This window comes from Notolepis coatsorum (assembly GCF_963971535.1).
Source record: "Notolepis coatsorum genome assembly, chromosome: 7".
In the NCBI taxonomy this organism is placed as follows: domain Eukaryota; kingdom Metazoa; phylum Chordata; class Actinopteri; order Aulopiformes; family Paralepididae; genus Notolepis; species Notolepis coatsorum.
Window position 1 is genome coordinate 106,930,910 of NC_140171.1, and position 27,744 is coordinate 106,958,653.

General features: G+C 41.8%; 1 protein-coding gene across 1 annotated transcript in view; it reads right to left on the reverse strand.

Annotated features, from left to right (window-relative positions):
- The window catches only part of pnpla6 (patatin-like phospholipase domain containing 6), a 134,262-nt gene that overhangs the window by 59,468 nt on the left and 47,050 nt on the right, over nt 1-27,744 (reverse strand). Inside the window, 13 exon segments of the mRNA XM_084318957.1 lie at nt 615-633; nt 635-716; nt 1,347-1,421; nt 2,094-2,229; nt 3,902-3,982; nt 10,349-10,477; nt 16,023-16,103; nt 17,854-18,013; nt 18,593-18,733; nt 18,889-18,980; nt 19,882-19,964; nt 20,303-20,390; nt 20,782-20,829. Coding sequence (XP_084175083.1) covers nt 615-633; nt 635-716; nt 1,347-1,421; nt 2,094-2,229; nt 3,902-3,982; nt 10,349-10,477; nt 16,023-16,103; nt 17,854-18,013; nt 18,593-18,733; nt 18,889-18,980; nt 19,882-19,964; nt 20,303-20,390; nt 20,782-20,829 — 1,215 coding nt within the window.

A 27,744-nucleotide genomic window follows, 5' to 3' on the forward strand; every position in this document is an offset into this window, starting at 1 on the left:
CCCTCTCCTCTCCCTCTCCCTCTCCCTCTCCCTCTCCCTCTCTCTCTCTCTCTCTCTCTCAGTACTGTGCAAAAGTATAGGCACCCAATAGTTTTTATATAAATTGTCTTAGATGTAAATAAATTTTTTTTGTTAGTGTGTCAGTAGACTACTCTTAGTACATTTTCATTTAATAATTTTTTAAAGCATCTTCATGGTTTAATAATGCAAACATATGTTGCAGGGACTTATTATAATCATCATATTGGCGTGACTGTATGCATCAAAGGGTTAAATCAAGCATTGTAAGTGCTTTAGAGGAAATGTCAAAATATCGCGATATATATCATGTATCATGATATGGCCAAAAAATATCGCGATATCATTTAGAGGCCATATCGCCCAGCCCTACTTTCATGAAACCCAAGGTCGCTTTACAATCAAGAGGGCTAGGGATAGGGAGCAATAGGGGAAAAGGGGAAAAAAGGAGAGGATGAGGGCATGTAAGGGATAATGAACCTAATCTAATCTAAACTAACTAATGGGGAAAAGCCTTGGTGAAGAGGTGTGTTTTGAGAGCAGTTTGAAAGTGTCCAGGGTTGGGGCATTGGAACAGCCAGTGTAGTGGTACGGACCCGTGTGAAGGTGGGCGGGGGTGTTGCCGTCTTCTGCAGAGACGGAGATACGCCCTCTCTCGTACGCCATGTCAAAGTCTGACCTCAGGCTCTTCTGGATTCCTGCAAATAACCAAATCAGGTATACATGACATTACATTTAGTCATTTAGCTGAACGCTTTTTATCCAAACTACAAGTCAGCAGGAAGGGCACAACTATATCAGCTGAGTAACAATGTTCATCAAAGTGTTCAAACTTGAGTGCTACAGTGTCGAGTTAGTATATATGTTAGTATATTAGGGAAGAGTGCATGACAGTAGAGGACAGTAAGAAGGTTAGTGTTTTTATTTATAATTTTTTTTAGATATTGATTGAAGAAGTTCGTCTTTAGTCGACGGCGAAAGATTGGTCGGGATTCGGCTGTCCTAACTGTGGTGGGAAGTATTACTTTTAGGTATTTAGGTATGATTATGTGTATGATTGTGTGTATTCTGTAAACAAGCAGCTAGAGTGAAACATTCTACTGGCTGCTGAAAGAGCGAGTACAACTGTAAACAATTTAAATAATAATGTTTAACTTGTTTATGCACTCAAGACTATAGCACTCAAGTTAAACACAGTTTGACAAACAATGTTACTTACCCTTAGCTGCCAGAGTTGTACCTTTCCTGCTGACTTGTTGTACAGAACTTGTAAGTCTCTTTGGATAAAGCGTATATATAAATCAATATTAAATGGGAAAGTGTCTCACCAGCAATGTCCACCGGCATGGAGATGGTCCTGCTTAGTGTTGGTCCAGAGCCCCCGTCCTTTCCTTGTTCCCCACCTGTACACACAAAGCCAGAGGTGCAGCCTTTAGCAAGCTCAGATCAATCTAAAAGGTCAGAGATGATTCAACTTGTATGACTATCATTTCAAAATAATTATGAAATCATGAATCAATCTATTGATCCCTCAATCCAGTGCCATCCTTTGATCAAAGAAATTTAATTAAAGAAGACAGTGTCTACTAGGGGTGTAACGTAGGGGTCGGATGATACATCGATCCAGATCGATATATCGATCTATTATCAATGATCCAATAGGATCGATGAAACGTAAAAAGATTGGTTCATATTGCAATACTCTTATTTTGAAAATCCCGTGGCGAGTATCCGCCCAACTGCACAGCATAGCAGTAGCGTCTGAAACTGAAGAGTCTATTTTGCGACCTGAAATAAGTCATTGCTGTTTTATACCGCAACGGGTCAAATGCATCTAACATGCTTTGCATCCTCGCCATTCCTTTATGCCCATGTTGCGTTAAAGACCGAAATTAACGTTACATTAGCGTAAGCTAACCCTGATCAGAGCCATAGAGAGAAGTAAAGTAAGTAACGTTGTATTAGTTCGGTACACAGCACATACTGAACCGAAGGTCCCGTACCAAAGCGGTTCGGTACGAATACATGTACCGTTAGACCCCTAGTGTCTACTAATAGATTTATCCCCCCCCTACCTGAAGCCTCTGCCTTCACAGCTGCCTCGCGGTGCTCCTCTGTTACAGTCAGGCTGCCAAAACGCTTCCCGTGGCGGATTGGGCTGGTGCGGGTCGGGTGGGGGGACAGGGGCAATAGGGGCAGGGGCTGCATCTCCTGTGGGACAGTGTGTGAGTGAGAGAGAGACAGAGATAGAGAGTGAGTGTGTGTGTGTGTGTGTGTGTGTGTGTGTGTGTGTGTGTGTGTGTGTGTGTGTGTGTGTGTGTGTGTGTGTGTGTGTGTGTGTGTGTGTGTGTGTGGTGGGACGGAGGGCAGAAAGGCACTAGATTAGTATCCTTGAATGACTCGTGTCATAATAAAAACAACATGTGGACTGAGCTAATGAAGCAGCGTTCCTGATAAATGAACTAAACAAACTGAAGTGGCCTCAGACGTCTGTCGGGGTTGTACACATCCCAGACATCGGCATGGCATGTGGTGATGCATAGAGAACCTGTCTCAGCTGCATCGGTGCGTGTGTGTGCGAGTGTGTGTGTGTGAGTGTTTAACAGTGGTGGAGGAAGTACACAGTTCCTTTACTTAAAAGAACACGCCAACATTTTGGGAAATTAGCTTGCCATCTTCTCCAGAGAGAGACAAGATAGATAGATACCAATTTCCTCTTTATGTGTTCAGTAGAAACCCATCTGGCTGCATGTTAGCTTAGCACAATGAATGGAATCGGACATGTACGGGCAGCCTACGCATTGTCCAACTAACACCTCTCCCGAAGGCTAACCATACATGTCCGCTTCCATTCATTGTGCTAAGCTAAAATGTTGGCGTGTTCCTTTAAAGGGGAACTATTTTACTATTTCTTTCACTATTTGGGCACTTTTACACAATTCCTGTGAGTCTATGGAACACATCTGTAATTTTTTTTTTAATTCATTGTTTTGTATTTCTAATCAAGTACTCAAACAGCATTTTTCTACCTCAAGATCTTAAGCCGTTTTGAGCCTGGGCTCCTAAACCACGGTGGGAACTGATGATAATCATGCAGCGGAGTCTCTCTGACATCACAGATCAGCACATTTTCAGATGACTCAGTTCAGTGAGGGTGAATATTGTGAGAGGAGAATTGGAAGAATGCGCCAATATGAGAATTAGAGACATAGATCATATTAATATAAGTCCACATAGCTATGAAACAATGCTAAACACTGAAAAAGGCCATTTATAAGATAGTTCCCCTTTAAGTAAAAGTAGAAATACCCAGAAGAATTAGTACTCTGGTGAAAGTAAGTCCTCCATCATTCAAATTCTACTTAAGTAAAAGTAGAGAAGTATTTGCTATTGAATGTACTTGAGTATCTAAAGTAAAAATACACATTCTACATGCCGTTTGTGTATTCCAGTGCTTGGGAGCATTCAAGCCTCGATCCATTGACCTCTACAGGTCATGTTAAAGTGGTATGTGGTCCAGTTATGCTGCTCTGATTAAAGATTATGTTAAAGTGGTATGTGGTCCAGTTATGCTGCTCTGATTAAAGGTTATGTTAAAGTGGTATGTGGTCCAGTTATGCCCTCTTGAAGTCGTCAGGCTTCAAACATTTTGCAATGTTTTCTATGAAAAATCTTTCTCTTCAAAGTAATTAGTAACTGATGGGTTCAGATAAATGTAGGAGTAAAACAGTACAATATTTGCTTTTAAATGTAGTGGAGTAAAAGTATAAAGTTCCCTAAAATGAAAATACTCACGTTAAGTACAAGTAGCTTGAAATTGTACTTAAGTACAGTACTTGAGTAAAAATACTTAGTTACTTTCCACCACTGGTGTTTAACTCACGTGACTGAAGAGCTCGTTAGTGAGTCCCAGGTAGTTGTGAAGCGCCAGCACGGTTACTCTCTGGAGACGAACCATGATGATCTGAATGGACAAATCAAATCAAATGTATTTGTAAAGCCCGAAATCACAAGGTAATGCCCCCATGGGCTGTACAAGTCTTCTTGAACAAGTCGAGAAGAAACATTTTCCAAAACATAAAATCCAAACATGCGACACTCCCAGACATTCCCCAATGAAGATGAGGAACAATTCACTAAAAACCTAGCAATGGGGGGGGGGGGGGCACCACAGGCGACGTGGAGGAGAGAAACCTCAGATGGGCTGTTCAAAGGGGGATCCCCCAACTTGGATGTCTGTGATAATATAGTGTTGCTATGGATGATAGATGGGTGGAGAATAAAACAGGTGAATAGTTGGTATGTATGTACATATACATGTAATAAAACAAAACAACAAGAATGTGATTCACTCGAGCCTCTTTCACACATGAACTATGGACGACGTGCAGAGAATCGAGCGCAGGCATCGTTGCCTGGAGTTGCCCTTTCGCATACAGCATGCGATTCTCCCTGACAGACGTGTTCTCATGTATGGAAATTAGGAGTGGGGGGAAAATCAACACCAATATGTCGCAAGATTTTGCATGCCGATATTATATCAATACAGTGATACCAAATATCGGTATTTAATTCTTCTTTTTTGGGGGGGTTTGACAATCCCATTTTACTGCAATAAAATTATTGGAATATGGTGAACAGACTGGGGGATAGGGCTGGGCGATATAACGATAACGATAAATATCGCGATATATTTTAATAATCGATATTGAATATCGGAAAAAAAGAAAATATCGATTTTTTTATTTTTATTTTTTGCCTGCAACAGGGCAGTTTTAAAACCAGAGACAGTGGACAGACTTGTCTTTCTTGCCTGCAACTTAAAGTAATGGCTTTGCTTGTCCAAATGACAATACTGACCAAATTGAGATTTATTTTTCTCTTGTCCATTTATTTTGTTTGCTTTCTAATTTTAAATACAGTTTGAAACCGTCTGTACCAGTGATGCCAGTAATATTGTAATCTGATTACTTTTCCCTGAAAATAGTAATCTAACGCGTTAATCTTTAAAAGCCAGTAATCTGATTGCAGTTACTTGTCCAAGTGGCTGTGCATTACTATTTCGTTACTATCTCATCATAAATTCATAATGCAGGCGGAATGCAGTATTTTATTTCGTTTTCGACAGTCAAGAATACATTTTGAGCTGTTTTTCTTTTGGGAGTGACGTGGTGTGGCAGTGAAAGGGTTAAATACAAGAATGTGTCCCGCGGCGTGACTGGTCCCTCTGTCTGTGAGTGACTCTGCTTTGGTACAATCACATTCCCCATCCACAGTCTGCGAATCAGAGGCAGAGTAGGGCGGGTCTTCACAGCACGTCATGTGACATATGCGCCAATCGTGTGACAGCAGGGCTCTGTCGTCGGAGAATTCCACCCCAAAACGCTTGGCAAAATTAAAAGTGAAACCGCAAGATGACTTTTGCGGTTTCTGTTCAGAATTCCACCACAAAACGCTCGTCTAAACGTAGCCTCAGTCACTACTTCACGGCGGAGGAAACAAAATACTGTCTACCGCTAAAAACAGCACATCCAATTGCATTGAAAGCATCTGGAATCACAACACTAGCCGACGCTTCGACTAGGTACAGGAGGGTTGATGGTGGCAGAGCAAAAGCTCTTATTTGCCAGATTTACAGTTAATTTACATGTTAAAGAGAGACTGATTGTATGTTTATAGAGAGACATTTATAAAAACAATGTAATAGTTACAGTTGATATAATTGAATAGTTCAGCCTGCATTTGTTAGATGTGATACACTGGTTTTGTAAAACCACTGGCTGGCTGCTCTAATGCTGTGAGCATCATAGACTGTTGCTTTACCATACTTGATGGTACAGAAGCTGAAGCACTAGTTTAACAATTTACGTTATGTGCAGAGAAACAAGTTAAAAACAATTTATGCACTTTCAATAAAGCGTTTAAAAAAAAAACTGTTGGGGGAACGACGACGACTTCGTAACCTAGTTACCGTAATTCCTCTAATAGTAACCCCGGCTTGTATTTGTTTCAACTGTAGCGGGTACCAGGCTTGTATTAGGAGGAGGCCTGTATAAGAGGGAGGCCTATATTTCAAATTTTCAAACGGATCATAATGAATAAATCAACATTTTGTGTCAGTTTGAACCCAGTCAAATGTACTGGGTTCATTTATTGAAACCAAGTACTGTATGAAATAGTAAACAGTGCAATTACAGGTGGTCACTGGTCATTTCAACGTTTTCAAAGTGAAATCAAGTAACTAGCTCAGTATGCAGCTCAGTATATTAGTAACCCGGCTTGTATTAGGAGGCCGGCTTATAATTGCTTAGCTCAAGAGCGCACCCGGCCATTAATAGAGACCCGGCTTGTATTTGAGACCCGGTTACTATTAGAGGAATTACGGTACTTTCAAAGTAACTAAGTTACTCTGATAATCAAGTAATCAGTAAAGTAACTTAGATTACTTTTTAAAGGAGTAATCAGTAATCAGTAATCAGATTACTTTTACAAGTAATCTGTGGCATCACTGGTCTGTACACAGTAGGCTATGTGTGCTAGCAGAGCTAGTGTTCTGAAGGTCCAGATTAACACTGAAAGTCTGCGTTTATTATTTTGTATAACTTATATATTGTTTATATATATAAGATATATATCTTTACGTCATCTGTTTGCCTAACAGTATTCTTCGTTCGCCTTATTGTGCCCCATTCTTGACGCTGTAGGCGCCAGGGCGCGCGCCCCCTAGACATGTTTTCTAGACATGTTCAGACTTGCCCGGACAAGCCCAGAGCGAGCACATTGATTCTGTACAGGTGAACAGGCTGAGTCCAACAGGGAACTAATATAGAGTATGTTGGGTAGACGACGTGCGGCAGCAGCAGCAGCAGCAGCATAACAGGAAAACTAGCAGAGCGAGAGTGAAAGACGTCTGGTGCAGTTGTACACAGACCGATAGCGGTGTATCGTTATAGAGAGCTAATGGCTACTTAGATACAACTATAATATTGTCGAGCCATTATTGGCACAGTATAGTGACTTGTGTAAGCGAAGTAACGTGGAGAGACTTGTAGTTAAACCCAGCGGCGTTTGGATATAACTACTCATTGGAGACCGTCTGCGGGTTAGCTTCACGTACAAACGAAGCTAACTAGCTACCATCTATGCCAACGGGCTTTTGGATTAATAGCTATTAACCCTGCCATCGGGCGCTAGGAATACAAGGACCGGTTCCGTACAAGACCCCTTCTCCCAGCGACGACAGGATTATCCGACCAGTCTACAGTTTCTCTGGAGCAGGAGCTCTAGAGAGAACCAATCGTCTCCAGCCACCATCTTGCTTTTCCCTGTATCGCCTCGTTTCGTCTCACTCCTTCAGAGCTCCACCGGTCGAGTATCCGTAGTCTAGGAACCATTCGTTACCGTTGACTTTGTTGCACTGACATTCTAGTATTAAAGGAGAACCGTAATAAATAATATGTATGTTTGCTATTAACATTAAACATGATGCTTGTTCAACTTGTATCCCTGTCCCTGCGCAGTCAATGGAGTGTCCGCCATTTTGTCTAACTGTACTGTCTGGCTATTAATATTCTTTAGTAGTGGGTTTAATCTAACATATCTCAATACAGTCAGGGTTGTGTAGCCCCTTAGCTACAGCTAGACTCCAGTCACGAGTCACGGTGCACATGTGCGGTGGTTTGTCCACCAAAAAAGCACCAAAAGATCTAAAATAAACTAGCAGAGCCAGAACTGTTCAACTCCCCTGGAGCCACAGCCAGCAGAGAAGCCGGTTTACTTTCGCTTTTAAACCAGCTGCAGCCTGAGAACTGGAGTGTGAGGGGATGTAACACTAAAGATGGCGACAAAGAATTGCTGTCAAAAAAAAAAAAAAAATGTACTTACCGTATAACAATTTCGATAATTATCGATATCGAGAAATATGATAACATTATCATATCGTTATCGCGATATGATTTTTTGCCATATCGCCCAGCCCTACTGGGGGATCTACTATATCTACTATATCTTATTAGTAGTGCTGTCAATCGATTAAAATATTTAACTCGATTAATCGCATGATTGTCCATAGTTAACTCGTGATTAATCGCAAATTAATCGCATTTTCTTTTCTACCTTAAAACGGATATTTTTCAAGTTCCAAGTTTTAATACTCTTATCAACATGTGAGCCATTTAACACAAAAGGATGACCCTCATGCATTGCAAATTTGCATCAAATTCAAAACAGAGTGATGCACAAAATAACTTAAAATAAAATAATAATCTAAAACAATGAATAAAGTGTGCATGAAATAATAGGGGAGTGAAAACATTAGGAACGTGTTACATTCACCCACACAAGGGCTGAGTAATCACCCCCCCCCCCCCTCTCTCTCACACACTCTCCCAGCTCTCTTTCTCTCTTACCCCTTCCTCATCTCTCTCACCCCCCTCTCTCTCTATATACTGTATCTCACACACACACACACTTCAGAAACAAACATAGTATCAATGAGAGCATCAATAATACACCCGAGTGAAGTCTAGTAAAAAAAAAAAAAAAAAAAGTAAAAACATGTTTTTAAGTTAAAGTTAACCGTGAGTTAAAAAAAATAGTGGCGTTAATAGAATCGGGCGATAACGCGTTAATACCGCATTAACTTTGACAGCCTTACTTATTAGATAAAACAGATGATGTATATACAGTATATATAATTATATATATAGCTGGGAGGGTAAACTCTATGCAGAATACTGGCCAGCAGCATCACTAGTAAGAGTAGGTCAGGGATAGAGATATGTACAGATATAGTTATAGGGATATGTACAGATATAGTTATAGGGATATGTACAGATATAGTTATAGGGATATAACTTATATAAATTATGCGACAACAATGTGGAACGCCCTACCCACTGCCGTAAAAATATGTGAATCCCTACCCACATTCAAAACCGCTCTTAGAAGAGCACCTATGGGAGGCTGCAATTCGAAACTGGCCACCGTGAAGGTCCAAACCCCCCCCCACCCCAACCCCCTCCTAATGTACAGTCTCCTCCCCATCATATGTATATAATCTCTGTTAGGATCTATGGGTAACAGTACTGTATATTTGCATATCGTATATGTCACAAATGTAACAGTACTATATACCGGTACCTCTATGTCATGCATGTCCCTATGGCCTATGCCATACATGTCATGATGTCATGTATGTCATAAATGTCACTATGAATTGAAAATGGGGGACTCTGATGTAAACAAGACAAACGTCTTTCTCTGGTCTGCATCCCCTTAACTCATTCAGAGCCACGCCCCTTTGACCATATTAGGGCTAGCGTGCCAGTAAGGAAGTCAATAGGAGGACGGGGACATTTGCGAACGCCTAAACTATATCTTAAATGATGGCTATGGGTCTAAAACACCCCTCGCTTATCAATGACTTGCTTGCAGTCAACATGTATGAAACGGATTGTTTTTTCATTGGTACATTTCCGTTTTATACCGTTTTGAATAAGAGTATAGTTTTGGAGATGTCTAGTAATTCCAGAGAAATTCCGCGAATTTCTGGAATACACAAAACAGTCATTTTTCGGCTGATTTATGAATCGTTTTCAAATCAACGCTAGATTATCGATAGTATATGTGTACTTATGCACGCTAGAGATGGCGGAGAAAAAAACATCTGATTAACCCAAGACTGGTAACATAGAGTCCTTAACTCACATCAGATGTTGTGCAAAAAGATAATCCAATTCCTGATCGCCATTCCAAATATTGATCGTGTTTATTGATCCAACGTTATAGTCCAAAACACATAATCGAAAGCTGCTCAGAGCCTCCCCAGTGAATATGGTAACAGATACTGCTTGCCCGAGAAGGGAAACCCCGGGAGCGGAGTTTTTTTCTGATGCACAGTCCCACCCAATCCAATCCAATGATGTGCAATACCATCCGGGAGACGATAGGCGGCGGTATTTGCCCTTCTCGAGCTCAGACCCATTCCCAATGATAACGTCAGGCTGGATGGATGAAAAATGAATGGATATTGCTAATAAAAGAAATAACAATTAAAACCAGAGTTTTCTCGGGTTTTGGCACTCAACGCATGGCGAGTTAACCTGACTAATCTCGTGGTTGGCACTGAATGGGTTAACAATTGTGTGTATTGAGCCGTACTGTATTGTACCCATTCTGCAATCTGTTAAATAAAGTTTTCATTCATTCATTCATATGTACAGATATAGTTATAGGGATATGTACAGATATAGTTATAGGGATATGTACAGATATAGTTATAGGGATATGTACAGATATAGTTATAGGTCTAGGTAAACAATCGGCTCACCTGCACCACCCGCACCAGGCTCTCAGGGTACTTCTCGAAGATGTTAAGGAAGGCCTCTACCGGCAGCCGGAGAATCGTAGACACCTCTGCTGCCCGCGCCGACACAGTCCGGAATGGCCTCTGGTGTCCCTGGACATACGCAACCATACAAAACACAAGGTTATTACAGCACAGTCTGTGTCGGAGAGAGAGAGAGACACACGCATACACAGAGAGAGAGAGAGAGAGAGAGAGAGAGAGAGAGAGAGAGAGAGAGAGAGAGAGAGAGAGAGAGAGAGAGAGAGAGAGAGAGAGAATTCATATGCTTTCCCACAATAGACAGCTTCACTTCCGAGTTAAATTGAGCTCATGGAAGAGCCCGGGGGGGAGAAAATGAATGAATGTTGATGAGAGCCTTGATGTAAGTGGTTGTAGCTATGGCTGTGGGGGTGCTGGAGACATGATCAATTATACTTTTCTATACGCCTGAGTCTCCTGAACACGGGGGGACCAACCCCAAGGCGATCGCCACTTTCTCAGCCAAGCTAGTCACTTTTTCGCACATACTGTACTCCCCAACCGGAGAGACTACCCTGGGCAATCTGCGCATCCATGTTCAGGAGACTCAGGCGTATAACAAAGTATATTGGATCATGTCTCCAGCACCCCCACAGCCGTAGCTACAACCACTTATGTCAAGGCTCTCATCCACATTGATACATTTTCTCCCCCATGTGTCTATAGTAGGGATGCTCGATATTGGCTTTTTTACCGATACCGATATACCGATATTGTCCAACTCTTAATTTCCGATACCGATATCAACCGATAATTTCCCCCCCAAAAAACTGAATAATTTCAGGTAATTAACATTACATATCTCTTGTTGTGGAATTAACACTATTATGCATACTTTTGACAATAAATAAAATCAGAATTTGTTCTTACTTGCTTGCCTGGGTAAATAAAGGTTATAGAAATGTAAAACAATTTAATTATTTGAAAACCGATCAGATATTTTCCGATATCACATTTTAATGCCAATATCGGCCGATAATATCGGACATCCCTAGTCTATAGATATTAGTAGGCATTCTAATTAGTTAAATGTGACTTATTGGCACAATATCAATCTTTTTATCATCTTTATAACTAGGGATGGGTACCGAATCCGGTACTTTTAAGGGTATCGACTGAATCACGTCGGTACTACCGAGTACTAGAGCTGCCGCGATAACCGCATTACCGCGGTATCGCTGTTGCATCACGCTCACCGCAGAGTTAGGCTGAATACCGCGTCACCGCTGTTTTTTATCATAATAATAAAGTTGGCTTGCGGCTCTGCAGATATACCCTACTCGGTTCCAAGCGACCCTATTGGGTAGAAGTGGTACCAGAAAAGTCATGTGAAACATTGCAGACCACTGACTGGTCAGAAGAGAGACGCGTCACACTTTGTAGCCTCAGTCTGAACAAAAACAGAACGCCGGCGCCGCCATCTTTACTGCCTCGCTAAGGATGCATTTAGTTCAGGATTTGTTTGCGACAGAACCAAGCAATAAACAAAAAAGAATGGATTCACTGTGTATTCTGCCTTATTTATTGATGAAACAAAACCGACATCAACCCAATTTACCACCGAGCGGAGAGTTTAGTGTCACAACAAGATCGCTGATGTGTTAAGTTTGTTGTTGTTAATACTACCGTCAGCCGATATACACGAGAGGTAATGTTAAACCCGGGTTTGCTTGGTAGAATACACAATGAGAGGTAACGTTAGCTTTGGCAGAATAGACGCAACGAGAGTCTGGTTAATGTTGTTATTGATTGATTGATTGATTGATTGAAACTGTGTTAAACTCTGGCTTGCTGCAAGCCCTCGGACATCTATGCCCACGGAGCTTTCAGTGTACACAAGCGAGCGGCCCCGCCTGCATTCCCACACGGAGACAAACGGAGTAGTACCTGGCTGCAGTGGAAAAGGAACGAAGTACCAGGTGCCTAAAGCGGGTCGAGTCGAGTAGGTACTATGCAGTGGAAAAGCGCCATTAGACTAGAGGCAGGCTATAAGAGTAGACTACTAAAAAAAAATAAAAAATGCATTCAAACTTTTTCTTTTTTTGTGCGCACTGTGCGGTAATTACCGCGGCGGTAGGAAATATTTCGCAAATTCGTGCGGTAAGGAAAATATCAATACCGCGGCAGCTCTACCGAGTACCGATTCACGTGAGATCCACCGGTGCCACTGCCACATTAACTCTTTAGTGGCCATACCCGAGTATAGTCGGGTTATCTCGCCAACCCGTATACTCGGGTTTAGATCCTTTGATCCTTTGATAGACCTCTGGTACATGACAGAGGGGGGCTGGTACATGACTGAGAGGGGGCTGTGGTACATGACTGAGAGGGGGCTGGTAGATGACTGAGAGGGGGCTGGTACATGACAGAGGGGGGCTGGTACATGACTGAGATGGGGCTGTGGTACATGACTGAGATGGGGCTGTGGTACATGACTGAGATGGGGCTGTGGTACATGACTGAGATGGGGCTGTGGTACATGACAGAGGGGGGGTGGTACATGACTGAGATGGGGCTGTGGTACATGACTGAGATGGGGCTGTGGTACATGACTGAGATGGGGCTGTGGTACATGACTGAGAGGGGGCTGTGGTACATGACTGAGAGGGGGCTGTGGTACATGACAGAGGGGGCTGGTACATGACTGAGAGGGGGGCTGGTACATGACTGAGAGGGGGCTGGTACATGACTGAGATGGGGCTGTGGTACATGACTGAGAGGGGGCTGGTAGATGACTGAGAGGGGGCTGGTACATGACTGAGAGGGGGCTGGTACATGACTGAGAGGGGGTTGGTATACATGACTGAGAGGGGGCTGGTATACATGACTGAGAGGGGGCTGGTATACATGACTGAGAGGGGGCTGGCTGGTACATGACTGAGAGGGGGCTGGCTGGTACATGACTGAGAGGGGGCTGGCTGGTACATGACTGAGAGGGGGGTGGTACATGACTGAGAAGGGGCTGGTACCATGTATTGTGCATCATTGTAGGTCAAACCATTAAAAAGTTAACTTCCACGGCAGGCATTTTGGATTTTGGTCTGTCACAAATTGTCCCTGCCCGGCTAAATTTGTTTATTAACCCTCCTATATGACAAATCCATTGAGAAACGAAGTGCCACAGATGACCCAACTACTAGGTCCATATCGTATCATCATATTATTATTTAAAAAATCATTAGGATAAGGGTTCCCTTGATAAAGATGCATGAAAAGGCTGTATAATATACAACACCTGCAGCTCAACTGCAAAAACTGCTTTTTTGATTTGATTAGATTTGTATTTGGAAATTAAAAACACATCATAAAAACTAATTATCTTGACCAATTTGTATTCCTGAGGATATCACCTAAAAGCATTCATTAAAACACTTATTTCCAAGGTGGTCCTCGATGGAAGACATAAAAACACAGCACATATAGCCTACTCAACTGCTAATCTTTGCTCAACTGCAAAAATGTATGCCTACTTATGTATTAGCCTACAGGGAAAAACACATTCACAACAGGCAGCAACATTTATTTTCAGCCAAGTATGGTAATACGGTAACGATTAGGATATATATGGTATGGATTACTTACTCTTATAATTTATTACTATAGCTCTAGTCTCCACCTACACAAATCGTTTTTGTGCTGTCCATTGAGCATGCACCTTCACGTGGTAGGCACAATAACTGTAGGTCAAACTCCCCAAACAAACAAGCACACCATTGATTTAATTGCTATATAAATCACACATACAAAGATCTAACTATTACTCCTCTCTGAACATGAATATAAAACAAAAAGGTGATCTATTAACTGTGTTGTAAACCTTATGCAATATTCATCATTGATATTTGGATACTTGAAATCTGTATGAACTGAGTAGTTAGTATAAAATGAAATAAGATGGAACAGCTCCATGCATTAATTGAATAAACAACTATTTGCTCATTACCAGTATGGTATTGCTTAAATTGTACAGCTTTTTGCACATCTTTGTCAGGGAATTCCAACAATGCTGGACCTGAATGTACCAGTTAATTGTAATCATCTCTCTCTCCTTATGTCTAGTCAAGCCAGGTTGTGGAGGAGAGAGACAGGGATGAACAGGCTATAGACTAATTTGCCCATCCTGAGCCTGCTATGATGCAGGTGTTTTTACATCCCCACCCAAAACAAGATTCAGCCAAGAGCGAGTGAGTACACTGGTCCACGGCACTTACTACCCAGCTTTGTAGTGGTTTGGGGGAATAGTACAGTAGGTACGCATATATAAGGGGACCGCAAGGATGGTGTACTGGTGGGTGGTGTCCGACCGATTATAGTGGGCCAGTCTGGGCCAAAAAAATAAATGGACCTCCCTAATTTCTAAACCCTGGCTACGGCCCTGGTTACACTTTAAATTAAAAAAAAACATTTCTTGATTCAGAAATGTTTTATCATGGATGAACAATGAACAAAACTTTCAATGTGAATGGTTGATTTGAATTTCAATAACTTTTTAAGCACCTTGTAAAATAATTTGCTGTTTTCAAGGAATTCCTTGAAAGGACTTTTTTTTCAAAGATCAAGCACTTTAAGCACTTCAAGGACCTTGTGCGAACCCCGTTATAAAACAATTGCACAATTCCTGGTGTCATGTTGCTCATCCAGCGACATACTGTAAATGAGCTCAAAGCGAGACTGAAGTGTGAGTCAGGGACTCAAACAGGAAGTGGACTGTCTTTTTTTTTTCTCTCTCTCTCTCTCTCTCTCCCACACAACGTAGTTCATGAGCTTCTTCTTCTCCTTTTTACCACAGTGGCCAATAAATCCCTGAATGTGGTCGGCTTATTTTTTATCATTTCTTTTCACGAGAAGAACCTTCCACCGTCACCTGACGAATTAAAATGCACCCGTTCTCTCAGGCGTACAAATTATGTATAAAATGTCCTCCCTTGGTCTTGTCTCATCTCTTCATCTTGCTTGTTCTATTTCTCATTATATTGTGTATATACAGGTGCCTCTGAATACATTCGAATATTGAGGAAAAGTTCATTTATTTCAGTTATTCAATTCAAAAAGTGAACATCATATATTATATACAGTAGATTCATTACACGCAGTGTGAAATATTTCAAGCCTTTATTTCTTTCAATGTTGATGATTATGGCTTACAGCTAATGAAAACACAAAATTCTGTAGCTGAGAAAATTTCAATATTACATAAAACCAATAAGAAATATATATATATATATATATTACAGAAAAGTAGGCCTACTGAAAAGTATATGCACTCAATACTTGATTGGGGCTCCTTTTGCATGAATCAATGTGGCGTGGCATTGAGGCATATTTCGTCAATATTCAAATGTATTGAGATGCACCTGTATATGTGTATGTGTGTGTGTATGTTTCTTCTTTTTATTACCGGTTGTTTGTAAAGCACTTTGATCTATAATTAAACTTGTCTTTTTTACGTCTTTTCAAAAAGATAAAATAAACTTTAATTAAAGACCAACGTGCTTTACAAACAACAGGTAGTAAAAGCTGCTATGCAGATAAAGATGACTTCACTTGACTTGGCGTTAACGCCACACCGCGTGCTGGGAGAATAAGGAATGCGTGGCAGGAAGTGGGCGGCGCTTACGGTGATGACATCCAGGATGCTGAGGAGGCTGTGGACGCTGTCTCCGGGGTAAACCTCCTTCACCATGCTGTCCTTGCCATCCTGGAAGTACGACATACCGAATACAATGACTAGGAGGAAATCATGCCGCATTACTGTAGCTACCGTAGATTTCTATTTCTCATATTAGTACATGATTCTCAGGATTTCACAGACATGGATTGAGCCAGTAGAACTAGTCGTCTAGTCTAAGATGTTGTGGTCAGTGGGAATCTCCCAGGCTCGCTCATGACACTGGATTTTAGGATTTATTTATTTGATTAATCATTCAGAGAACAACTTTTGACCATTTAGCAACATATTCTCAATTCCCAAATGAGATTATCTAAGTCAAACACTTGCTAATAATTTGTTAACAAGTTAACTACAGTTAATTTGAGGCTGACCATAAGCTGTGAGCTTATTACGCTTGTTGCTTGTTTGCTCTTGTATGTGGTGGTGAAACATACATACTCAGGAGTATCCTTGCTAACACACACACACAAAGGGCTGCTCAATTATGGCAAAAATCATAATCTCGATTATTAAAACACGATGACACATTGATTTGACGATGAGCGATTTTGTTTGACCTTTCATCTCGACCAAAGGCTGCCTTTCTGTCATCTTCTACAAGTTACCAAAGTGCCGTGGCTCCCTCCTCCTCGACGAGCTGAAACTACTGTTTGGAAGGAAGGGTGCGCTGCATTTACAACACAAAACTAAAAAAGAGCAACACGGCATGTGGCACAATAATAGATGATCTTGTTTTCATGATTGTAGGAAACCAAAATCGTAATTGAAACTCAAAGTGGTATTTTTGGTGAGAAAACAAGCGGTCTACATGTTCAAATAATAACTAATTCTAACAATAATACATTCTAACAGCTACATCGCTGAGTGTGTGGTCAGTAGCATGGGTCTCCCAGTCCCTCCTGCTCTGTAGTAAACAGAAAATAGTTTTTCTGGTATGCCGTTCCCACTTTATCCAATCAGGAGAGAGAACTCTACACCGAAATAATGGACCAAAATAAGAAATAAGAGAATATGCTTTAAACAAGTCAAATAATCTGCCAGTGCAGTAATGAAATATGGCTTGGCAAGATTTCTTGATCAGGATTTCTCTCTCCTGATTGGACAAAGTGGGAACAGGATACCAGCCCATTTACTGCAGAGTGGAGGGACTGGGAGACCCATGTTACTGACCAAATACTTAGTGATGTCTGTCAGAATGTAGAGCTAGTTAACACTTATTTGAACAAAAAGATACCACTTACAGCACCTATAATTGCCCTGCCCAGCCCTAACACACGCACACACACACACACACACGCAAAAGTAGACATGAAGCATGCATGAGATTCACACACAGGTAGCCAGGGTTCCCACAGACATTGCAAAATGAAATTCAAGGACTTTCAAGTACTTTCCTAAGCACTCATTTTCATTTTAAATGGGCATTTAAAAGGATACAATTCACTTTGAAATGCTGTTTTAGGAAAAAAATCAGATCAAATATTTATCAAACAATTAGTTACACTTTAAATAAAAAAGCAATATTTCTTGATTCAGAACAATTTTATCATGGATGAACACAACTTTCAATGCGAATGGTTGATTTGAATTTCAAGGACTTTTTAAGCACCTTGTTAAAACATTTGCTGTTTTCAAGGAATTCCAGGCCTTGACTTTCTTTGGTAAAAAATCAAGCACTTTAAGCACTTCAAGGACCTTGTGCGAACCCTGGGTAGCATATCACACACACACACACACACACACACATGCACACTGAGACCACCAGCCCTGGCCGTACCATTCCACTAAGGCACAGTTCCAGTTTCCCGTCCTGCACCACGTAGATGCTGCTGTCGGGCTGTCCCGGCCTGAAGACGTACTCCCCCTGCTGGAACTGCAGGAACACCATGTGCTTGCAGAGCTCCAGGAACAAGGGCTTCTCAAAGTGGCCCAGAACACTGCAGCAAGGACAGGACAGGCGTTAGAATGCAACATTTTTATTTAATACAACGTTGTGTATAAACACACACACACACACTTTACATATACTTTGCATACACACTTTACATAATACTTTACATACAGCGTAGTTAATGTGACTTTATTACTCGATGATCCATATTGGTATTGGGCTGTTATTGAGCACACATGGCTTCTGCTGTTTGGCTGTAGAGAGCACATGACTGACCAATCATATCACCTCTTTTTACAAGACTACTGCCTGACAAACACTTGATTTGATTTATGGAAAATTGCAAGACAAAATAATGCAAAGGATGACATGAAAAGTGCAAACACTTAATTCCATCATGGTCCCAACGATGTTTAAAAACAAACAGACAAACATATAACATCACTAAATAATCGCATGTCTTTTCTTTGACCACAGTTGTTTTCCGTGGAGGTCTATAGCTAGGGATAAGCTGACCGCACATGTATGTATGTATGTAACTATGTACACACACACACTGGTTTGTGAGCTTGCGTGTGTGTGTGTGTGTGCGTGTGCGTGTGCGTGTGTGTGTGTGTCAACCTACGCGACATTCTTGAGCATGTAGAGCACCTCAGAGGGCAGGTGGGAGTTGGCCACGTCAAACTCTGTGAGGTCGGCCTCGAGTACCGAGGGAGGGGGCTCCTTGGCCTGGAGGGTGGGCACCTCTTTCTTAAAGCGCAGGATCCTGCATGAGAGAGAGAGAGAGAAAGAGAGAGAGGAAAAAGAAACAAACAAGAGTCGATAAATAGAGAATACCTGGGACTGAACATAGAAAGGCCATATTATATGAGATGCCATGAGAGCTGTAGGCTAATTATGAGGGTGAGCTCTCATGCGTACTTTTTGGCAATGTTGAGCATCTTCTGCTTCTTTTTTAAGCGTGGGCGAGAGGAGGAGGATGTGCCCACCAGGGAGGAGGTAGACTGAGACACCTGGAGAGAGAGAGAGAGAGAGAGAGAGAGAGAGAGGGGGGGAGAGGGATCATTTAGATTAGATTAAAATGTATTGTCATTATTATACAGTGCAATTACAGTACTAGAAAGTACTAGTAAGAGTTTTACAAGTATGTACAGACAGATGTGGATATATATACTTTGTGGGAGAATGTTCCCGGATCAATCAATGTAGACAGTCAGGTAGGCTTGATAAACATGGGTTTAATACACCAAGATAGGTTCAGGTCAATCAAAGAGTTACAGCGGATGACTCAGAGTGAACACTGGCAGAGTGTGTCCAGACTGAGCTCCAGATCGACGATATTGGTTACATTATACTAGGGCTGACCCCTATTAGTCGATTAGTCGACTAATCGGTCGAAAGGAGCCGTAGTCGACTGCCAACCTCTTAGTCGAATACAAAAAAAAAATACAACTCTGTACATACATCTGATTAGCACTATTACTCAGTAGTACTAATTATATATGGTATGCCCAGATTAATCACCAGTACATTGTATATTACTATTGCACTTTAGTGTTACATTTGCACTCCATGATGCTGGAGGTTCAATGCCAAACTTATTTTCATTGTACTGTACTGTACACTATACTGCTGTATAATGACAATAAATGTGAATTTAATCTAATTCAATATATATATATGGTAAGAATAAATATAAATATAGAGCATTGTTGTACATGACGTCATGTGGAACAAGGACTGATATAGTGTATGATGATACACTGCTGGGGACCCTGATGGAAACAAGACAAACGTCTTTCTCAGGTCTGCATCCCCTTAACAATTGTGTGTATTGAGCCGTACTGTATTGTACCCATTCTGCAATCTGTTAAATAAAGTTTTCATTCATTCATTCATGCTTCTCGGACTCACCTTGCGCATTATCTTCCGCCCGTAGAACATGACTTTGTCCCTCTTACGGAAGCGGTACTTCGGCGCCTCCTGGGCCTCCAGGTCTGGAAGAACACGGGGGGGGGGGGGGGAAGCGACGAGTAAATAAGACCGGAAAGAAACAACAGTACCAGGTGAAAAAAACCTGCTGATGAATGATCGTTTTGCCTGCAAGGTCATTAATTGTGCTGAAAGGTTGAGAGAAAAAAATGCTATTGGTTCAGTGCAGTTTAGTTTAGTTTAGTGCAGTGCAGTGCAGTGCAGGTCAAGTCGGTTCAGTGCAGTTCAGGTCAGGTCGGTTCAGTGAAGTTACTTTATTGTCCCAGATGGAAAACTTGGCTTGCCGTCAGCAGCGGCTCAGATATAAACAATACACTATGTAGCCTATAAAATAAATACTGACTTCGAAGCTGGATCCTGCGCAGGACGAAGAAGATGAGGATGGCGATGAGGACTATGGCGATGCCCGCGCCAATCACCATCCCCACCATCTAGAGAGAGAGAGAGAGAGAGAGTTGCTGTTTAACGAGAAGGTTGTACAGTAAAATAAAAAACACTCATGCAGGCCTAAAGATACAGTAATAATAATAATAACTATTTATATTAGCACCTTTCATACATGGATTGCAGCCCATACATTTTACATAGGCATAAAATTTGCATACAGTTGACAGAATAAAAGCAATGCATAACGTGCAGACATAAGAATAGGTATAAAAGACAATAAAAAGTAGTGCAATGTAGAAAGTGCAGACATAAAATTGGCATAAAATAAGTACAATAAGTACAGTGTGGCTCGAAAGCATGTGAGCAATGCTGTACTTTTGTACAGTACAATTGTACAACAGTACAATGCAACCACATGACAACATAGCCCCTCACCATGCTCGTCTGTAGCCCCTCCTCCACGAAGATGTTACTGAACCCGTCCTGTAACAGAAAAGGCAGAGTCACTAAACCCAAACAGACAAACCCACATCACAGCTGCTAGAGGTAGCTTGCTAGCCTGGAGCATATCCCACAGCAGCCCTTTACCACATCCCAGAGTCGAGCCATGTGTGTGTGTGCGTGTGCATGTGTGTGAGCCTGGTCCTGGGAAGCTACAGTAAATTTCAGTGAAGTGTAATGGAATGTGGGAATGGGAGATTTAGCCCTGGAGGCAGAAATGTCTGGCTCCCTCAGCGCATAGGGGAAAAAGAGAGGAGAAGGAGTTATGACGTTGCATCTCATCTGCGTTGAATCAGGACTGCTGTGTGTGTGAGAGAGATAGAGAGAGAGAGAGTGGGAGAGTGTGTGTGAGAGAGAGAGACAGGGAGAGAGTGTGTGTAAGAGAAAGAGAGAAAGAGAGTGAGTGAGTGAGTGAGTGAGTGAGTGAGTGAGTGAGTGAGTGAGTGAGTGAGTGAGTGAGTGAGTGAGTGAGTGAGTGAGTGAGTGAGTGAGTGAGTGAGTGAGTGAGTGAGTGCCCTTTCTCACATCAACTCCCTCCCTGTTCCCAGCCTTTCGAACAGCGTTGCCCTTTGACACAAAAACACACAGCATCACCGTGATCACTCTAATCTTATCTAAGTCGGTTATCACTTCTCTACCTCCGGTCAGGGTTATTTGTATACAGAGGAGAGGAACTTCCAATCAGAATCACTTTATTCGCCCGTGTTATCTTGCCTTGTGTTATATGGCCTTTCATCATCTGCCAGAAGGTCGGTTCAGGTGAAGATGGCCTTCTATCACCTTCTGTATATTACGGCCTTCTATTGCCTGCCAGGTGGCCTTCTATTGCCTGCCAGAGGGGAAGTTCGGGTGAAGATGGCCTTCTATCGCATGCCAGAGGGGAGGTTCAGGTGCTTATGGCCTTCTATCACCTGCCAGTGGGGAGGTTCTGGTGCTTATGGCCTTCTATCACCTGCCAGAGGGGAGGTTCAGGTGCTTATGGCCTTCTATCGCCTGCCAGAGGGGAGGTTCAGGTGCTTATGGCCTTCTATCACCTGCCAGTGGGGAGGTTCTGGTGCTTATGGCCTTCTATCACCTGCCAGAGGGGAGGTTTGTGAAGAGGTGATAGATGGTAGATGGCAGCCAGTGATATCCTCAGCAGCAAGTGGATCACTCTGCAGCCCGGTCTTAGAGCAGCAGGAGGCCGAGGGGAACCAGAAAGTAATAGAGGAGGTGATGATGCCTTCAATGATCTGTAGAACTGATCCAGGCTGGGAGGAGATGTTCAACTTGCTAAGCCATCTCAAAAAGTACATCCTCTGTTGGGCTTTTTTTATATAATATATATATATATATATGATTTGGATAAATTGGTTATGGTGGCTCCCAGGAATTTAAATGACTCAAACAGTTTCACAGCTGAGCCGTTCCATTTCCAGGGGGAATCTCACATGGCTGCCTCTTCCATTAGGGAGTCTATTTAGTTTCTCCACTCGTCTTTCGAGCAGGTAGTTTGCTGAGCGCCAAGACACCAGCTGGGCCACCTCCCACCTCCCTCCCAATATTAATCGATTAGTCGACTAATCGGTCGAAAGGAGCCGTAGTCGACTGGCCAACCTCTTAGTCGAATATAATTAAAAAATATATATATATATATTTAAATTTTTTATTATTATTTTTTTTATCATTCTTTCCAAAAGAAAAGAGGCCTAGAAGCGTGGCTAACACTAATGGCACGCATACCAGGGGCTAACTGCCTACGAAAACAGGCACAGAGGCACTGAAAGAGGATTTCACCCATCTAATGAAGACTAGACAAATATCAAGATGTATCCATCAGTGGACCAATTGCATGCTTTTGCAAGACAAGAAGCCTTCAGTCGACTCCTTCAGACATTAAGCACCCCCCACAGCCCAAATGGAATGAAAATTAAAAAAATAATAATAATAATAGTTAATTTTTTTTTTCTTTTTGACCAATAGTCGACTGACGGCACATTTTGGTCAATCCTAGTCGACCATCAAAATCCTTAGTCGGGGACAGCCCTACATGATAGAACGCAACACAGACAATACACAGGCCCAAAAGTCACAGTCTGAAAATTGGAAACTGAAAATTCCTTAACTCATTCACGGCCAATCAGGTAATATTATGTGTTTGCTCCCCAACCGCTGAGCGCCAAAAACGTAATACATTTTGTCTTTTTTTCGATTTTAATATCCTATACTCTCTCACAGACCTCTGTGTTACCATTGGAACTTGTAGTGGCCGACTGTCACTCCCCGAATGTGCTGACAGGCGTCACGATGCACCCGTAATTAGTTCTCTACTCAGTAACAAAGTTTGTGATGTAAATATAGAAGAATGTCCAAGTTGCGGCTGGTACAGTTTGCAGGGTTTTATTGTCCAAAAGTGAATGATAGTGAATGAAAGGTTAAAAATCGGAACAGTTGTCAATTGCTCTATTTGTCAGTTCCAAACAGTGAAACAGGTAGGAAAACGTATCTCCATAACAGGTGCATGAATTACAGTGATCAGCTACAGTAGGTTACTTATAGTAGGTGGGGTGCCCCCTAGAGTTCAACATAAATACGACACATAGTCTAAACAATATGAATTCTAATATTCTAACAATACAAATCCACCAAGTCGGTTTCTGCTTTTACAGAACTCATTCCGAGACCCTGAGAGTGCAATACCGGCCGAATCCTGCTAGGTGGCAGTATCGCCTACCCTTTGAAACCTTATTTCACACTGTATGTTACATCTTATACGATCCGGGCGGAGAATTTGGCTTCGGGCAAGTGAAACGGTTCATTCGAGCAACTTGGAACGCTTGGAACACACTTGATGCATATTTTGTGGCAATGCATGTCAGGGACCCGATGGACATCAATACTGGAAATTGCAATCAGACAATTGGAATATTCATTTTGGGATACCTCCTAGTAGGGGTGGAACGGTACGCATTCGAACCATACACGGTTCGGCACGACCTCCCCGGTTCGGGGTGTGTGTGTTTGTTCGGTTCACGGGATGAGAAAATTATCTTCATTTGACACGGAGCCGGGAGAGGTGACATGCCGGCTGCTCAGCTGGCAGCAGCAGCAGGTGCTAGTCAGTTTGTGGAAATGGCAAGCGCAATAATATTATAAATCAATCTTCATTACGACTTTAAAAACATAGCCATTAACATTACATAGGCCTACACACATCTTGCCATAACGTTAGCACGGTTTGTACAACACAATGCATGTTTAACTATGGTAGCCCGCCAGCTCTAATACAGCTGAATGAAATGTTACCGTATCTACTAGCTACTAGTGTTGTCAAAAATATCGATTGTTCGATACATAGATTTTGACCTTTTATTTGTTTTAAGTGAAGTTTGGTGAAAAAGCAAGTTATTGCACTATTAATCCCAATAGGGACAGTCATCTTTGTTTGATCAAGAGTAACCTTTTATATATGTATATTATTATTTTATTTGTTTTAATGAAGATTGGTGAAAGTTAGGTTTGCACTTCAATCCCAATAGGGAAATTCATCTTGGTTTGATATTTTTTTTTGTCAAATAAAAACATATTTGAATGATTTCTAGTTTTCAAGAGAAAAAAATGTATTAACTCTGGTAACGTTAAGAGTCGAGAAGGTCCCACACGCCAAATTGTCCGTGCGGACCCCCCAACCCATAGATAGTTCCAACTCACCGAATTACGTTAATCCACCACAGTTGCACTCAATATTTAAATAATGTTAGTCTCTAAATAAATGTAGACAGACAATGTACGTATTTTAAAAGTAGAATGAACAGAGCACAAGTCTCCCAGTCACACGAGTCTCCCAGTCACACAAATCTCCCAGTCAGACAAGTCTCCAAGTCACTTGTGTGACTGGGAGACTTGTGTGACTGGGAGACTCGTGTGACTTGGAGACTTGTGTGACTGGGAGACTGGAGACTTGTGTGACTGGGAGACTTGTGTGACTGGGAGACTTGTGTGACTGGGATACTTGTGTGACTGGGAGACTCGTGTGACTGGGAGACTTGTGTGTCGGGGGGGCCTTGTGTGACTGGGAGACTTGTATGACTGGGAGACTCGTGTGACTGGGAGACTCATGTGACTTGGAGACTTGTGTGACTTGGAGACTCATGTGATGGAGACTTGTGTGACTGGGAGACTTGTGTGACTGGGAGACTCGTTGACTGGGAGACTTGTGTGACTGGGAGACTCGTGTGACTGGGAGACTCGTGTGACTGGGAGACTTGTGACTTGGAGACTTGTGACTTGGAGACTTGTGTGACTGGGAGACTTGTGTGACTTGGACTCTTGGAGACTTGTGTGACTTGGAGACTTGTGACTTGGAGACTTGTGTGACTTGGATACTTGTGTGACCGGGAGACTTGTGTGACTGGGAGACTCGTGTGACTTGTGTGACTGGGAGACTTGTGTGACTGGAAGACTCGTGTGACTCGTGTGACTGGGAGACTCATGTGACTTGTGTGACTTGGAGACTTGTGTGACTTGGATACTTGTGTGACTGGGAGACTTGTGTGACTAGGAGACTTGGAGACTTGTGTGACTGGGAGACTTGTGTGACTGGGAGACTTGTGTGACTGGGAGACTTGTGTGACTGGGAGACTTGTGTGACTGGGAAACTCATGTGACTGGGAGACTTGTGTGACTTGGGAGACTTGTGTGACTTGTGTGACTGGGAGACTTGTGTGACTGGAAGACTCGTGTGACTCGTGTGACTGGGAGACTCATGTGACTTGTGTGACTTGGAGACTTGTGTGACTTGGATACTTGTGTGACTAGGAGACTTGGAGACTTGTGTGACTTGGACTTGTGTGACTGGGAGACTCGTGTGACTGGGAGACTTGTGTGACTGGGAGACTTGTGTGACTGGGAAACTCATGTGACTGGGAGACTTGTGTGACTTGTTTGACTGAGAGACTTGTGACTTGTGTGACTGGGAGACTTGGTAAATACACAGGTCACAACATGTATACAGGAACGTTTGGGAGTTGTATTTTGATTGTATTTTCCTGACTGTAGTGAACTAGGCTAAATGTCTGCCCCACTTCCAGTGATGAAGCTAAGCTAGGCTAACGGTCCAGGTGTTCCCTAAGCCCAATGCATGCAGAGAGACGAAAAAGGTATGTATCTTCTTGTCTAACTCCAGGGAATATGTTAAATAAGCTAATTTCCCAAAATGTTGGAGTTTTCCTTTAATACTTGACAAATGTAGCCTATATTTTTCAGTCAGTTCGGTCTGCCAAACATTATTTAAGGCACACCGCTGTAAACCTTTTTTAAATAAATGAGAAGCATGTTTACATTTTTGGAGTGTTACATTAAAAAAAATAAAAAAAATGTACAGGTGCAGCTCAATAAATTAGAATATCGTGGAAAAGTCTATATATTTAGCTGTATTGATGCAGTCATTTGTGCAAAAGGAGCCCCAACCAAGTACTGAATGAACATACATGAATATACTTTTCAGAAGGCCGACATTTCTATATACAAAAGAAAAATACATACATTTTTTTATTTTTTATTGGTGATACAGTATTTTGGGCTTTCATGAGCTGTAAGACATAATCATCAATTAAAACAAATAAAGGCTTGAAATATTTCACTTTGTGTGTAATGAATCTATAATTTACGAGAGTTTCGCTTTTTGAATTGAATTACTAAAATAAAATAACTTTTCCACGATATTCTAATTTATCGAGCTGCACCTGTATATCGAACCAAACCGAAAACAGTTACCCCAAAACCGTGATACGAACCGAACCTAGTAAAGGTAAGGACTATTATGACATCAATCCTACTTTGATCCAACAATGATTTCACATCGATCGTAACGATCATATGTAACGTACTCCAAAGTAGGGCTGGGCGATATAACGATTAACGATACATTTTAATAATCGATATTGAATATCGAAATAAAATAAAAATCGAAAAATCTCTTTTTTTTTATAATTTTTTTTTTGTTTTGTTTTTGTGACCTGCAACAGGGCAGTTTTAAAACCAGAGACAGTGGACAGACTTGTCTTTCTTGCCTGCAACTTAAAGTAATGGCTTTGCTTGTCCAAATGACAATACTGACCAAATTGAGATTTATTTTTCTCTTGTCCATTTATTTTGTTTGCTTTCTAATTTAAAATACAGTTTGAACCCGTCTGTACACAGTAGGCTATGTGTGCTAGCAGAACTAGACTCCAGTCACGAGTCACGGTGCACATGTGCGGTGGTTTGTCCACCAAAAAAGCGCCAAAAGATCTAAAATAAACTAGCAGAGCCAGAACTGTTCAACTCCCCTGGAGCCACAGCCAGCAGAGAAGCCAGTTTACTTTCGCTTTTAAACCAGCTGCAGCCTGAGAACTGGAGTGTGAGGGGATGTTACACTAAAGATGGCGGCAATGACAAAGAATTGCTGCAAAATAAACATACATCTCTGTTGTAAAAAAAAAAAAAAAAAAAAAAATTAATACTTATAACAATTAGATAATTATCGATATCGAGAAATATGATAACATTATCATATCATTATCGCGATATGATTTTTTTCCATATCGCCCAGCCCTACTCCAAAGCGTATGCCGTTGCTGTCGATCAGAGCATCAAAAAACTACCCCCCCCCACCTTTGATGCATTAATGATGAAACATAATACCTATTATATACCTTTGATTTTTAAATAGTAACGTGTCCAGGCGAGCAACACGAACGGCTTTAGCAAAATTCACATAGCGCTCCATAACTCAGGAATTAGCCCGGATCACTCTGAAACGGAGGGTTATGTATATAACCCAGTTCTATGAGTTATGGTGCGCTCAGCACCTGTCTGCACTGTACTTCACTTCGTGCACGAGCACTGAATAAAAAATTCCACCATGTACCTTTACAT